Genomic DNA, 16,666 nt, shown 5'->3' on the forward strand with positions numbered 1-16,666 from the left:
CAGGAAAACACTATAGACTGGTTTACACCTTTTCAAACAAACACATCAGAACAGCTGCTCGGAGGTTACAGCACATCCTGTGACTCACACGGACACTCACCTCCAGAAACTTGTGAAACGCTGGTTTGGCCTCCTTGGCAATCCTCACAGCATCTTTGGCGTTGAGAAAGTTGTCAATGTACGCTGAATACATATTGGCAAGAGTCTCTTTGGAGAACTGGAGAAAAGAAGGACAAGAGGGTATTAAAGTTATTATGTGTATAATTATCTTTAAGGTTTCTGTTTAAAGAAAAATGAACCAATCCAGATAAAACTTGGTTAAGAAGAGAGCTGAAGAAGTATGAATATCACATTCTACCAACACATCATAATATATCTCACCTGCTCCAGGATGGATATTCTTCAGGTACATTGTTGCATTTGGGTAAACCATCAGGAAAAACAAATATTACAAATAATAAAAAGCTAGAGCTGCATCTCTATTTTTGGTTAACCTTAAGCTAATTATGTGTGCTCAGGAGCTACCATTCAGCACTTGTTTGTGTCGCTGTGTAATTAAATCATACCTGCAAAAAAGAGCTGTAATCGGAGAGATTATCAAAGAACTTTTGGTGTTAGTGGTGTTCAGTTTTTCTATCGGTCTGGTTTTCTTTCTCTCAAACAAACACAACTACACGCATACATACAGATGAATCACCCTGACCTGCTTTCTTCTCACAAAAAGAGAGCTCAAAAAAAAGAAGATGAACAGAAAGAGAGAGTGTTAACAGACAAAACGCACAATGTGGCGCCTTCTTTAACATCTGACAGTCAACGGCTTTCTACCCTTTCAAAAAATGAACTGACCCTTTTCTGTTCCTCCTCCCTGTCTTTCTCTTTCCCTTTTCTTATCATCCATCTCCCAGTGAATTCTCCTGTCTTTATTCTCCCTCTCCCCAGTCTTTGAGCAGCGACAGAAAACAGCACAATAATGTCTGGGAAAGAACTTAAATGCTCTTTATCAGAAGCTCTGATAAGGATTTTTCTGACAATAATATATATTGTTGTCAAACGAATCATGACGGTGAGTAATCTACTCCTTAACCTTAATTACCTTTAAAGAAAAACATTGCTAGATAGCAATCCCAAATAGCATGTGAATAACTTAATGCTCCGATTTATATTTTTAAATTTTTCATTTATTTATTTTATATTGTTTGGTGTCTCTGAAACCCTCTACTTTGTCTGATTCTTGAAGAAAACGAATGTCTGCTTGCATGTGAATTTGACAGTTTTTATTTCTTAGTTTCCAATATTTCTTAAACCAGACATAAAAGAATTTGATTTTGCTGTTTTCTAATGTTATTGTTGGTTGATTAGACCCGGAGCACTGCACTTTCCATGATTTACAGATGAATAAAGTGAACGTTGAACTTTGGACGCCTGTCTCCATCTTGATAAAGGTTGCTGGATTGTGAAAACATCAGAAACAAGTCTAAGACTTAACAGTGCTACCCCTAACAAAGTCTATTGAAGTCTATAAGTTGTATATTATAAATAGATTCGAAAATTGTCAATAAACCAGACCTATTGAAACTACTTAAATACAGTAAGTATTTTTGACTGACGGGAATATTGTACAGTCTGTATCTGTGTATCAAAATCAGGGACATGTTTTCAAAAGTGTCCAAGCTAAATTTAGAAAATTGCATCCTAGTCTGGGAAAGAGACTTAATGAAGCATGCCAGTAGAGTCTAAAATCGTCGTATTACATCAAAAACAGCCCTGCGACATATATTCTGTTAAATCCTCTGGATAATATGCCTTACAGTCAAGGCTCTATTAAAATATAAAATACTGTCAGTCTTTTCCTGGATGCATTAAGACGTGCAAATAAGATTACATATATCTGTTTGAGAGGGAGGGAATCTGAGACATCTTAAAACCATGTCTCATAACAGCACAGAGTGCAACAAAAGAGGACAGAATTATGAAAATGTCAAAAAAACAAAAACAAACAAGCATTGAATCAGTGTTATCAAATCCTTCTATTATGATATTTTCCAGAGATTTAGAGCTGCTTGTGAGAGAAAGCTGCGATCAGCACAGACACAGAGACGTTTCCCACAAACTGTGCAGCAGTGACACAGCAAGACAGCTAAATCATCCGCCACTTTACACAGACCAGACCTGAACAAAAACACTCTGCCCCGTGTGAGGCTCGAACTCACGACCTTCAGATTATGAGACTGACGCGCTGCCTACTGCGCCAACGAGGCCTGAAGCACACTGCAGCTGCTGCAGCTTTAAGAGCTGCAGCGGGAGGAAAGAAGGGGGAGGGGGGAGAGGAGTGGGGGAGGGTGGCTCAGTCTGAACACTGTGGAGGTCTGACTGCAACAGGAGAAAAACTCTGCATTCTCAAGTTTTGCATGTAAATATTTACAGTTATGTTCTACTATTTGTATATTCTTATTTTCTCTTTAAAAGGATAATCCACATATAGCAACATATTGCATTATACAGTATTATGAAACTGTGAAATCTCTGGAGGTATGAAGTGTTATAAATGAGGTAATTCAATTTTGTTATGTAATTTTTTTGGGTGATCTTCTTTGCCTCGACCTAGATTCAGCAAGAGATTTCCTCGTCTTTTGACAAACTGCAGCGAGAGTTTTTGAGACAGTTTCATTCAGCAGTGGGGGGCTGAGAGTGATAACAATGGCATTAGCATAGCAAGAGAATGAAAGGTCTTCCAGTCAGTGAGATACAAAACCTGTTTCCAAACCGCTTTCTGGTCTATTGGTCTCGTCTATGAAGAAACTGGTGTCTTCTGCCATGAATTTCTGCCTGTATGTTTGTTCAAAGTCTGTTTGAAACCGTCAGCCAGGATTGCAGCTCTTTTCTCTTTCAAAACCTGACATTTAGCCCACCACTGACGTTTCAAGAGCACATGTTTTTCAACGTCTAGGTTGCAAGCCACCCTTGGGTCATGGGAAATTTTAGATGGGTTGACACAGGGTCACCGGGAAAACAAAATATTAAACTAGCGCTGCCAACTATAGAGCATCTCTCAATAAAACATATTCCCCTCACTTGGCCCTGCAGTCAATAATGCTTTTTAAAGATTGTTTATTCATTCAAGCTCAAGTCTACAGTGAAATATATTGCATGTCATGGCATCTGTGCAAGTTTCTTCACTGCTGCAGCACAGTAGATTGTAAAGGTGTTTTAGAAATTAGATTGCCGTAAAGCATTTAGAGAAAAAAACTTTGAAAGCATGAAAAAGAGTGCTATTAAAAACTATCAGAACTTCTGGACATTACATTGTCTTCATCCGGGCAATTATTTGCAGGTGTAATAAAAAATAAGCACAATAAAATGGGCTCAGGGTCTTAAAGGCTTTTATGGTTTGCTGCTGTCAAGGATTAGGAAGTGCAGAGCCCTTATTTTAAGTAAGGGTTTTTCCAGTTACTGGTTGATTCTCACTTGAGGATGTTCTGCTGTGCTCCATACTGTCGTCACATAACACAGATGTTAGCATATGCCCACGTATCTCTCACTCATCACAGTCTTATTGTTTCCTTGACAAAGGCGGTTCAGAGAGGTTAACTATCTCACACTCTCAGCCTACATGTCACATACAGAGGCTAATAATACTAACATATGCTGAATACATGCTCACAGCACAAACAGGAGATCTGAATGAAATCTCTTCAGCCAGGATGTGCGTTTACATGCATTCAAGTGACCTGGTTACAGTTGGCTTTCTGCAGTAAATTGTAAGCGTCATATAAACGAGAGGTATCTGTTATCAGTGTAGGGGATTAGAGAAGCCTGATTTCCCTTGTAGTAATTTATTTTGGTCATACATGCGGGTAACCAAGCTTTTAAATCTTCTTCTTATGATTTAACTGCGTATGAGCATGAGCTTCATGTCTGTTAAGAGAGACAGCAGAAGTGGACGGATATCATTTTTATTGTCAGCTCTACTCACCGATTGGATGAGGAGGTGTCCAACGGTCTGCCGGTCGTGCCATTGGCTGACGCAGCCAGCAACCTGCTCCAGGAAGTGCTCGTGGTGCTCCAGGATCTCAGGGATCTGGTAGAACATCTCGTCCACCAGCAGTGGGTCCACTATGGAGCCGCTGTCCGGCTGTTTGAGAGGACGCATGTAGCCCTGAGGGAAGAGAACAACCACTTAATAACAGACACCATACACCATTAATTATGCGAAAGATCAGACCTTTTTAATACCACAGAGAATGGTATTTAATACTTGTTTCACCACCTTGAGATATTATATTATTATTTATTGATAGGTCACATTTTTTCAGCACTTCCCAGAAATACAAGAGTAATTCCTGACATTGATGACTGAATGTCATCAATGAACTATATAAGCAGCTGAAAGTGGATGGATGGATGGATTAACCAATTAAAAATAATTTAGGATTCAGTTTTTACTAAAAGTTGTAAGTGTACCTCAAGTTAGGTGTTCTTTGTTTGCTTGTTTTGTTTTTTGATTGATTCCAAGGTTAATAATCAACTTTCATGCTCAAATTTGTAGTTAGCTCCATTTCATATTTTCCTCAAAACTCTGTTTATATATTCATACTCCCACTTTCATTTTCCTCTTCTAACAACTGATATTCCTGATACTCAGAGTAATCTATAACGATTTTAATACTAATAATAATAATACAGCAAAACTAAACATAACTTTCCCTCCTTTTTGCAACATTATCCTGGAAACAACAGCCTTAACAAACATCTTTAGTATTTCTCCACATGAGTATGTCATAAGCATGTTTCTTAATTAATATTTTATAGGCAGGAAGGAGAAGCAGAAACAAACTAGCACCATACTCTTAATATATTCAATGATAGTGCCTGTTAATGAGTGAATGAGTGCAAAGATGGAAGGAGGGACGCTGTCCTTTTTCCATCCACTGCTTCTCCAGCACTCCAAGTCTACAAGAATGTTAATATTGTTAGAAAATGTCTTTAAATATTTTGTTGCTAAGCATCCTCCCAACACACAAACACAGACACACACACACACACACACTCGACAAAGTGTTTATACTTCAGTTAGTGTCACCCTAATTCCTGACCGTCAGCCCACAGTATGTCAGATGTGTTGCACACACTAACACATGTAATTGACCAGCAGTGGTGGTTAGTTTGTGTGTGCTACAGGTGTGAGTTCTGGCAGCAAACGTTGCTTGTGCTGAAAAAAAAAAAAAAAAAAGCTGTTCAACTCTTTTGAATGTAGTCTATCCAACTCTCTGTGTTTGTGTGTGTCCGTCTCTCGATTTGACATAAACACACACCCACATGGCGCTCCATGGGCTGTGTTAGGAGTTCACTTGGCACCTCGGGTTTCTTTAATCCATATTTCATCACACACGTCCACCCATAAACCACCATGAGGTCATATTGGGTGAGTATTGGGTGGTACATGTCCTCAATCATCCATCTATGTATCCATCCATCACCCTCTCTCCCTCTAATTCAATGTCAACAATACTAAAAAATGATGCTAAAAACAAAGAGGCTTCGATGTTGATTCGATAAATCAAATGTTGATTCAAATTATAATCTCTGGTGACACTTTATTTTAAATCAATCAGAAGAAGTTTTCTTGTTGTCTCATAGACTGAGATATACTGCATGCACACCGAGCAGCTCGACAGATGCAGGATCTGGTTATTCTCCCTCCGTTAAAGAGAAGGTCGTTTTCTATTCACTGATCTCAAAAGATTGTGGTGAGTGCAGCTGCGCCTTGTTTCTGGATCTGTCTCTGCTTTTTAATATTAGTGATATAAAGAGGCACTCTGGCAACTCATATAGCTGTTTAGGGATCAACATTTTAATTGGCTATGTTTATTTTTTTCCCAATATTGAACATATGATTCTGGCATAAGCTGATGATATGACAGTAATAGCCAGATAAAGTAGCCTTAATTAGCTATTTTTGTTGTGTTATGTATTTGTAGTGGTTCATTAAAAGGTGAAGCCAGACACAAACAAACAGTGTATAGCTCCTTTGAAATGAGCTGAATCAGTTATACTAATGTTGATAGTTGATTTTAATTAGATGTAATTGCAGCGATGGAGGCCTTGCAGCCATGTTGCCAGCAGTTTGGTGATATTGCTGTAGTGATTTTCACCAGGTGGGAGATATCATAGCTGTGATATCTCTGACTCAGAACTACAAGTCTGAAGCTGACGTGAGTGTTTTTTTCCTCTCAGCTGCTTTGAATGATATGACATGAATGCAGCATTAGCCATGTTGATGTAACTGTCATGACAAACCAAACTGGATTCAGAGTAGTTAACATTTAAAAATTTGACTGCATATAATTATATTCCATTACCCTTCTCCTTTATTTTCTTCTTCTCCTAAATCTATTTCCATTTCTTTTTCTGCCTTTTGACTTGGATCTCAAGGTGGGGGGGGGGGGGGGGGGGGGGGGGTGACTCTGACACCCTCCCCCATCAATCCATTAAACTTGAGGGAAAATTTGGAGACTCAATTTGCTCTCTAAAATAGAGCATAACAGATGTGACCCTGATGCCTCAGGAGCTATAAAGTCCAGTCAGCTGTGCCTGACTTCGTGACACATTTAATTTGATGACTAAACCAATCTGTTGGTTAAAATACCTGAACTGAAGAGAGTTGGAACAAAGAAGGGTTTTTAGGATCTTTTTAAAGCTATCGTAATTAATGTTGTGTGTCCTTCAACTAATTTACGCTTGGAAATACAGCATTTTACATAAGAGACCTAGAACTGGAACTGCTAACTTTATCAAATGAGGAAGCTTCAGTTTCTACTTTTTATTCAGATGGACCCATATAGAGCATGATCAAGTGAATTAACACATTTTTAATTAGCCAATCACCATATGATTTGTTTGACAATCTGTAAAAAGTATAATTCATCAGCAAATGCTTATTAAAGACAGCAGCATCATCGAGATGCCAATGATGTGACTATAATTGTAATGATAAAAGATTACTTGCTCATTCACTAAAAAAAATATACTGAATGACTGAAAAGAAAAAAACTGGAAATTTCTTAGTGGACAACGAGCCTAATTACTGATTGTTCGAACAATCAGCTACGGCAGGGCAGCTCTTTTTAAAAAAATCTATTGCAGGAGTGTTCCAGTCATTTTTTGGCTTTTTTGGCTCGAAAAAAGTTCTCTTCCTGAATCGAATGGTGCAGGTAGGTTGGGAGTTTAGTGGAAATTTTAAAGCTTCTACTGGCATTAATTGTGCACTAACATGTATTGCTGCTTATTTGTGAAAGTATTCTATAGTACAGTTGCTCTTTTCTAGAGCACAGAGAGGAGAGTGTCAGGTAGGTGAGAGAGAGAGTGGAAGATGTGTAATATCCATGTAGGTCATGAGCCTCATACTGTGTGACTTGAAGATTCACAAATGCACATTTGTAACAGGTCTAGTTTCATGTGGTGCCCATCTTTTGACAGATATGTTTTTACTGTACCTGACCTGATACTGGCTGATGTTTTATTTGGATCTTTATGCATGTCCAACCTCAGCAGACTTAGCTGCATAGCAAAAGTCGCATATAGTTATTCACAGAAACCTTCCCAAGTCCAACAAAAGTGCATAGAGTTAGTTTTCAAACCTAGATCTCAACTTTGGACAGCGCTGCTGTAGAGCTGTCTCAGCTGAACCACATCTGACACCCTCCTCCTTCAGGGATATGCACTTTCACTGCTGTCACCGTGGTAACACTTACTTCTTTCCCTGTGTCACCATGGGAACGCAGCCCAGGATTATTCACTTTGTGGCCACACACACACACACACACACACACAGAAACACATGCATAGGGAAAAGCACTGCAAAGTCAGTCTGTATGTGCACACTTGCAAACACACATTGTCTGCCCACACACACAGCCAATGGTGACAGGTTACACATTGCAGGGTGATCACAGGTAGAAAAAGAGAGGGTCGTGTGTGTGTGTATGTGTGTGTGTGTGTGAAAGAGGGACGCAGCTAAGATTTGGGGTAAAGGTTAGTGAGCTCTTGGAATAGAGATGGGTGTAGGGTATAGAAGAGAGAGAGAGAGAGAGAGAGAGAGAGAGAGAGAGACTGTGTGTGTGTGTGTGTGTGTGTGTGTGTGGGCAGATAATGCTGATGACAGTGAGATGTGATGAGGTTAGCAGATTAGCCTGACAAGATGAATGACAATAAGTGGATTACATAACACCTTGGTTACCTATATTTGTTATTCATGTCCTCAGCAATATATGAATCCACAGTGGTGTGTTTGTTTTTGTGTTACTTGTAACACTGTGGATGTGTGTGTGTTTACCTGTATGAGAGTGCGTAGTGACTCCACATATGACTGTTCTGTATCCAGGAGGGTCATCATCACATGTCTCCTCATGTCCTGTGAAGACAGGAGAAGAAGGTCAATCGTTTCTTCATATAGATTTATCTTTCTCACTAACTGAGTTATCTCATATATCTATAACAATATCCTACTAGGGATACAAAACATGAAAATAACATCAATTCCTGCTGAAATGTAATGCTCTAAATGTTTTTAGGCTTGGCAAAAAAAAGAGTATATATATCTCAAATATATGTATTTCAAAAATCCACAATCTAACTTTTTGTAATACACTGTGACCTTGAAAAACCTTGTAAGGTCTGAGAGATTTAATTAAGTTCAGTCCAATTTACATTTGCAAGAACCAAGGTCAGATATCAACTCTATGTGTCTCTGACAAGACAAAGGTCTTACTGGATTTATTCTGCAGTCGTGAATTATATATTAGTGGCCTAGTGGTTAAGATGCATATCACATACAGTCCCAGTCAAAAGCAGAAGGGCACACCTTCCCATTCATTTGAATGAGAAAGTGTGTCTAAACTTTTGACTGGTACTGTAAATGCAACATCTCTGGTTATTTTCTGGCTAAGGACCTTTGTTGCATGTCATACATTCTCTCTCTTTCTCTCCCTGTTACTTGTCTGTAACTTCACCATGAAAAGGTTTCTGTCAAGGCAAAAATACCCCAAAAAAGACGGGAAACAAAAGAAAATTTGAACTATTTAATAATATTTGTTGCCATTTGGATTTTAATTTCTAAACTTCTTTCCACTCAAAAGGTGTCGAAACTCTTTATGGTTACAATACACAACGACAGAAATGGGACAAATAATCATCTGGGGACAAATAAAAATTATTTAAGTTGAAATAGCTGCAATAATGTCTGATTCTGCTCTATTAGTCTACATGACAGCAAAATGTGAAATATCTCAAAGATAGTGGAGAGATGCATCATAATGAAGCAGACTGACTCTAAAAAGTCACAGATGTTTAGATCAGCCTGGTTTTTTTTTTTAACACATATTGTACACGAACACACACTTGTATTAAAGTGCAAGAACCTACAGTAGTTCTGGTTTTAGTTCCCGGGTTGTAGTCCCTGACCCCTTTAAAGTCTCTGCTCCCAGCTTTCCTACAACCCAAGAGCACTAAGTGTGCTGCACTGTGTACACATGTTGCTGCAATTTTGAGGCTTGTGTTTGCCCAAACAGCACTGGTTGTTCCTAGCATCAATATTTTGAGGAGGGATGTTGTTGACGTTTGAGCAACAGATGCGCAGCAGACTTCCTGCAGTCTATAAAGAAAAGATTATGAGACAGAGAGTGAATCTAAGAGAAGCATCACTGTAACTTAACTTTATTTGATGTTTCACTGCTGATATACAGATGGCTAAATAACTTCTGTACTTTTCTTACTACCGCTGCAACTCTCCTTTCCAACATCAGTCACATAACGCTGAATATCGAAGAGCATCACCATTACTGCTGTTGTCTGATTGCATGCAAGAATTACGTCTGAAACCACGTGGTTGTTTTGTAATCCATTATCAATGTAATTTGCCTAATCTTTAAGGTTTTTGAGAGTAGTTCCTGCATTTTTAGTTCCTGAAACTATCTGATGGAAATGTCAGTGTGCTATATTATCAATATTATCATACAAGAGGCAAAAACGGACAAGACTGCAGTGATATTAAATATTTGAACATTCACAAACATCTAACACACACAAACACACACACGGGATTAGAAGTCACGGAGGCCAAGAAGTCCACAGAAGCAAAGCATGACTCAGCAGTTCGCCCTAACAATGACTCATAATCTTTGATAAGTGAATGAGCTGCTCAAACACACATTGGACACAAATCCAACACATTAAGCCCCGGAGGGAAAACAGACAGAATGAAAGTGAAAGAGGAAAGGGCAAGACAGAGACCCAGAAACAAAACATTATACCGTGAACAACCAGAGGGAGGAAAAAAAAACCCAATCATAAACGCTAAGTTGATTTCTCTGCAACTGATGCCGCAAATGAGGAAAATGTGATAAACTCTGTCCTATCATTTGAGACAAGCTGTGTGTGCGTGTGTGTGGCATAACGAGGAGTATAACGATCATGGAACAAGTCAGACGTATTATCTCAAGGGTCCCAGGGGACACTCCCAAAATATTCTGGTCCCAAACATGGTGGAGACGGAGCCACGGGCAAAACCCTATGATCAATCAATCAAGTTTATTTGTCACATGTAATCATATAAGGTACAATCACAGTGTGACGTAATCCTGCCAGTCCTTTCAATTTGTGCATTAAAAAGAGCTTAAATAGAATAGGAGGCAGTCTTAGGCAGTGACCTCATTCAGGATCCTGGTGGCCTGAGGGTAGAAGCTCTTCCTGAGCCTCTCAGTGGTGGCCGGGTGTATCCGGTACCTTCTTTCTGACCACAGCAGGGAGAAAAGGCTGCTGTCTGGGTGGTTGGGATCTTTAATGATGTTGCCGGTCAGGAAGCTCTCGATGGTGCAAGAGTAGAAATTCCTCAGCATTTGAGGGGATATCCAGAATTTCCTCAAGCGTCTGAGATGAAGCAGTAACTGCCTTGCCTTTCTCACCACTGAGTCAGTATGCAGCGCCCAGATCAGGCCCTTAGTGATTTGGACACTAAGGTATTTGAAGCTGTCCACCCTCTCCACTGAGGACATGTTGATCTTAGGGGGGGGGGGGGGGTTGCTTCCCTGCTTCTTCTAAAAGTCCACTATCAGCCCCTTAGTCTGACGTTCAGGAGTAGGTTGTTTTCCTGACACCAGCGGGTCAGCTCCTCTACTTCCTACAGGTAGGCCTTTTCATTGTTATCTGTGATCAGGCCCACCACAGCTGTGCCATCAGCAAACTTGAAAATGGTGTTGGGAGTCAAAAGTAGCTACACAGTTGTTGTGTGTACAAGGAGTAAAACAGGCCAAAACGCTGCCCTGGATTGCTCTGGTGTTAAGGATGAGGGTAGAAGAGGTATGTTCGCCTACCCTCACCACCTGGGGTCTGACCATCAGGAAGTCAAGGATCCACATTCACAGTGAGGTGTTTGATCCCAGGTCTTTAAGCTTTGTGACAAGCCTGAAGGAAACTATGGTGTTAAACGCTGAACTTAAGTCAACGAACAGTAATCGCAGGTGAGATGTGTGCTATGGTGACTTCCATTGATTGGTTGGGATGGTAAACTGTAGTGGGTCCACTTCATCACTACAGAGGTGAGTGCCACTGGGCGGTAGTCATTCAGACAGGCTGGTCTTGTTTTCTTGGGCACAGGAATGATGGTGGACTTCTTGAAGCACGTGGGTAGGACAGACTGAGCCAGGGACAGATTCATCATTGTGAACACCGGTGCTAGTTGGTCAGCACATAGTTTGAGGACTCACCCACTGATACCGTCTGGTCTTGCCGCTTTCTTGGTGTTCACACACTTGAAAGCCTTCTTGATGTCATGCTTAGAAAGGGTGATAGATGTGAAAGGTGCACCCACAAATCCATGAACCTCAGCTTCAGCTGTTTTTAGCTGGTGTTTATCCCGCCAAATGACAAATCTGCATGGCCGATATACTGTATGAGCAGATACTTATTGATGATATACTGCATTGGTGTAAATGTCAGATATGTTCGAAGTAGTGTAGCGATGATGCCACCATTACATATTTTTTGTGTTAAAGTTAAAAGGTGAATATCAGTCTTATATAAGGGAGTTAGCAAGAGAGAATATATTTTTCTCTTGGGCTGGTGCTGAATTGCTCCAGAAGCTAAAACTGCAGTGATAAGATGCTGTTTCTGTTAGCATTTCCTGCGAAGGTTCTGCACACACACCTCACTCCACACCAGAACACAGCTGCCTCTGCATGAATGTCTCTGTCATATTAAACCTCATTAAAGTTGATCAAATTAACGAATGCAGATCCACTTTCTTTTTCTCACGACTGCTTAATTGGAATCATTATTTTCAAGACAACCTTACGAAAACAAACACGCAAATGTGGGGGATCGACGTCTGTCACTACAATGCTGGTAAATAAATAAACACTTGCACGCCGTAGAAATGATTGTGGTGAATATCAATAAAGATGCTGATCATACACCCTGACAGTGTGTGTGTGTCTGTGTGTGACAATGAGATAAAACAAGAAGGGAACTTCCATCAAGACAGGAATGTTCCTCTGTTCTGCGCTGGTCGTCTTTATTAGATTACGCACACACACACACACACACACACACACACACACACACACACACATCAGAACATGGTGAAATAATGCTAGGAATGCTAGTTTCATTTTAATAGCAGGGTTGCCATAGTAACCCCAGCTGAGAGGCTGAATGGTCACAGGACAGCCTGCACTCACACTGCAAAGCCACCACTAGAGCTCAAGTCCAGTCTGAGAGCAGAAAGTTCAACTGAATCCAGAGCAATAAAATGAATGTTATGCTCTGTACTGTAACTGTGGTACTATGATGACACAGGAAGATGACTGTGTTTTTCACTGCTGAGGGTGCTGCTGGGTAAAATAATCATTTCAACATTTTACTAATTGCTGAGATCTAAAAAGATTTCCTATGAGGCAAAAAACATGAACAGTCAGACAAGTTTTAGATAATGTCGCAGGTTAGTAGAAAAGTAGAAAAGTAGAAAGAAAGTAGTAGTAGAAAAAAAGGCAAATGATACATTTATTACTAGACCTGTCTGTTGTAAACATCCATCACAGTTTACAGACCGATGCCCTGGTTCAAATGTGACCTACAGTGCTACAATTTTCCTGTTGAATGGGGGATTATTACCGACACGGCTGTGCTCACTTTCAATTTTACCTCTAAATTAAGCAGTTTAGATAATCTAGTGGTTTGCTTACAACCTGTCTGATTGGCTTTTTTTTAGAGATGTCGCCACATTCCCAGATCTCAGCAATTAACTTGGTGAGTAACATTTTATTGTAACCAATACAAAGCATTGCCAAAACTATAATAATAAGATTTGTGTTGTAATAAACTGAAATTGCCTTTCATTATCTTGAGACGGGAGAGGTGACGGGAGGGAGTGACGTTGGCACAGCTGAGACTGTGGCTCGGTCTTCTGTAAAAGAGAGACAGCCTCAGGAAGCTGAAGACAGGAAGATGCTGTTTGAAGTTGCTTTCTTTTTTCCTCTCACCGTGTTGAGGAGAAGCACCGACATGATCTTCTGTGTCTTAGCACCGGAGGGCTGTCACGCTCAGAGAGACGTGTCGGACACAGGTGGGATTTCAAATTGAAGTGAAGCAGCCATTATTAATGCTAAAATGACACTTGTGCTTTTCTTTCTATGTCAAATCAAAAATCTCTGCTGTGAAAATGGCCTATTCATCTGTCCTGCTGTGCAGAAAATTGAACCCCTCAGCTGATGAAGGTGACAGATCTTGCCTGTGCACGCAGCTCTGTTTATTCTACATTATGTCTCTGTATACATGGAATATTTCATGATCCACACAGACATGGCAGATGACAAAATTTACCTCATGCAGACCCTCGTAGATTCTAGTAGCCACGTGGATGCAGGGAATATAATTAAGGCTTTAGCCACAACAATATTGTTTGGTTGTTAAGTCACCACTGACAACATGAATATCCAATAGAAAAAAGAAGAACTTCAACACAGAAAGCCCAGACACATGAATCTGTATCCTTGCCAGGAAGAGGGACTTTTTTTTTTTTTTGACAGAGGCACACAATGCTGCTTCAAGATGAAAGAGCTTCACTTCCCCTGAGCAGCATCCAAACATCCTCCACATCAGTCGGGGGTTAAGCGGCAGGAGTGGATGTATCACCAGGCTCACTGTCACAGCTTACTGGGAAACTAGATTGGAACAGAGCCATCATTGATGTTATTAGTAACACGTGTCCTTTTACTACTATGATACGTCAAGATGTCTGCTGTGAAAAAGGCCTATTGTCAGCCCATCTCAGTTCGGTCTCACGGAAACAAAGATGTTGTTGTCTTAATGTACTTGTATTTAACATGTTCAGATAATGGTCTGCCTGTATTTCATAGATATTGCTTGTACAAAACAAAGCAATTAGCGCTGCACCTGGTCCAGTCTGGACTGTTTTAATCGTAAACAATTTCGGTCAATTTGCCGCTCATTTGCAGGGAATAGTGAAAAGTAGGAAAGATGAGAGGATGTGACAGAATTTCATAAAATATGAGTTAGGGTTAGGGTTATTTTTTGGAAATCTTTGAATCACAGCTTCAAATTATTTGTAATCTGAAAACTTTAATCCTTTTAAAAACCTGGATCTTAGGAATGATGAAAGAGAAATAGTCTGTGTTTGTGTAATTTAATCAGCCCAAAATGGCCCAGCTAAGTTCTGTTTAGAGAGACCGGTTTGTCATCTCAGTCTGTTCATTTGAGATGGAATTCACACCCAAAGTAAAAAAAGTATGCCAGGCTATGTAGTACAGCAAGTGTGAGGTTTTTCTTTTCACACATTAACAGTCTCAAACAGTTCATAGAAAGTCAGGGTCACAGCCTGTGGCGCGCTGATAAATGTGATTGGACGGGCGGCTCACAGGATTCGGCCCTCACTTATTAACACTGGAGGGGGATCTGAGAGGGAGCTTTCAAGTGTGTGTGAGCGAGAAACGTCTGCACGGGCGTGTATGTGTATGTGTGTGTGTGTGTGTGTGTGAGAGTACAGCATGTTCTCATGTGTCCCTCTGCGAGCTCTGGTGTCTTAATAATGGTGCGGACACAGGGGATCCATAAACTAAGTTATTCCTCACAACTGCAGCCAAATATTACAGCGCAACAGTAAAGACAACACACACCAGAGTCAGAGAACAGGCAGCTCAGATCTCATGTCATTCTGTTTAACGTGACATGATTTTAGCTGCGGTTTCATACAGCAAAGGTCATGATGTTAATCAACTATGTATGTGCTGTATTTCTGTCTTTGTTAGCAATGTTGCGCTGTTCTGTACACCGTCACATGTATCTGAAGTACCAGACGAAAGCAAAGATCAGTATTTCTTTCTTGTCTACTCTCTTTTATGTTGAGATTTTTTGTTGCTGCTCACCTTCTTGTACAAAATGTTACAAAAACAAATCCTTCGATTCTGTTTATGTACTCATTATTGTTGAAAAAAATGAGTGAATGAAATTCCCAATTATTCTTTCAATGTACTGCAGCTGCTTTTAATTTTGTGTTATAAATATTTTGTAATGTCACTTTCTTTTCTTTTTTTTTCTGTGACCTTATCCGCCAACAACAACAACACACAAAAAAAATGGGACTTAAAAGCTGCACGTGCCTTTATGAGACACAGCTGCCAAGACTGCAGCTGCATCACTTCAGACTTCACACAAATAATTTATTTGCCAACATGGGTAAGCTTTCCATCCTATTTAGGCTTTGTTTGTCTGTCTGTTGTCTTATGTGTAAACAGATTTTAAGGTCATGCAAATCCACAAGTGTTTTCAACTACAACAGACTCCTAATCAGAATGATAAAGATGTGATTGGAGCCAGGACAGTGAAGAGCTGCCAGGACAGTGAGGGAGATGTCAATCAAGCTGTCTGTACACATCGACTGAGTCCTAAGATGTCTGATAATCCAAAATAATTAAAATCAACTATGTATGTTCACCACAGCTGTGCACGGCCTCTAAAGGGAATTTGTTGGAAACAAGATTGTTTTTCATGCACATTAAGGACTGACTTTATAACCTTTGGACCATATTCTCCATGTCTAGATCTTACTTGAATGGAAATAAAAATATTTATCACCATCATTATTTTAATGGAAAAAAAGAAAGAATTGTTTCCTTTTTTATTATTAAAATAATATTACTACTATCAAGGACTGTGTAGCTGGTATGCTAAAATGCTAAAAGTCTGCTGTAGGAGCCAAATTAATGACACTTTTTTGTGCTGTAAATGCAATTTTCACCTCTCAAAGAATGAAATATAATAAGGGGGATAATAAACTAAGGGGGAAATACTGAATATGTTATGTAATTGTCATTTTTTGATACTTATCAGGTATGCATGTGGTCAAATTACAACATATAGGCATCTTAATTATAAAGATCAAAGGCAACACCGTTTGAAGTGTGAGTTGAAGTTATTACAGTGAAAACAGCAGCGACAGGGATACTTTCTCTTTCTTCTCATCTCATCGCTGTCGTCACACCTCTCCCACCCCTGCCGCCTCCATCCCCCCTCCTCTCTGCTCCCCTCCCCTCCCGGACGACTGTATCCCCTGGCAACAGCCTGGCCAAAGCAGCAACAGGCAACCTCTAAGGCCAAA

At 40.0% G+C, this 16,666-nt stretch overlaps 1 protein-coding gene and 1 non-coding gene across 3 annotated transcripts in view; both read right to left on the reverse strand.

Annotated features, from left to right (window-relative positions):
* Window positions 1–16,666, reverse strand: part of LOC122984674 (rho guanine nucleotide exchange factor 17-like) — a 74,418-nt gene that overhangs the window by 12,007 nt on the left and 45,745 nt on the right. For both annotated transcript variants that reach the window (XM_044355264.1, XM_044355262.1), the window contains 3 exons: window positions 8,333–8,410; window positions 3,974–4,156; window positions 101–217 (listed from right to left, as the gene is read on the reverse strand). In XM_044355264.1, coding sequence (XP_044211199.1) covers window positions 101–217; window positions 3,974–4,156; window positions 8,333–8,410 — 378 coding nt within the window. The remainder of the gene's footprint in view (window positions 1–100; window positions 218–3,973; window positions 4,157–8,332; window positions 8,411–16,666) is intronic.
* trnam-cau lies at window positions 2,186–2,258 on the reverse strand. The gene has a single exon. It is a non-coding gene; the product is annotated as a tRNA-Met (tRNA).

This window comes from Thunnus albacares, chromosome 6, assembly GCF_914725855.1.
Source record: "Thunnus albacares chromosome 6, fThuAlb1.1, whole genome shotgun sequence".
Classification (NCBI taxonomy): domain Eukaryota; kingdom Metazoa; phylum Chordata; class Actinopteri; order Scombriformes; family Scombridae; genus Thunnus; species Thunnus albacares.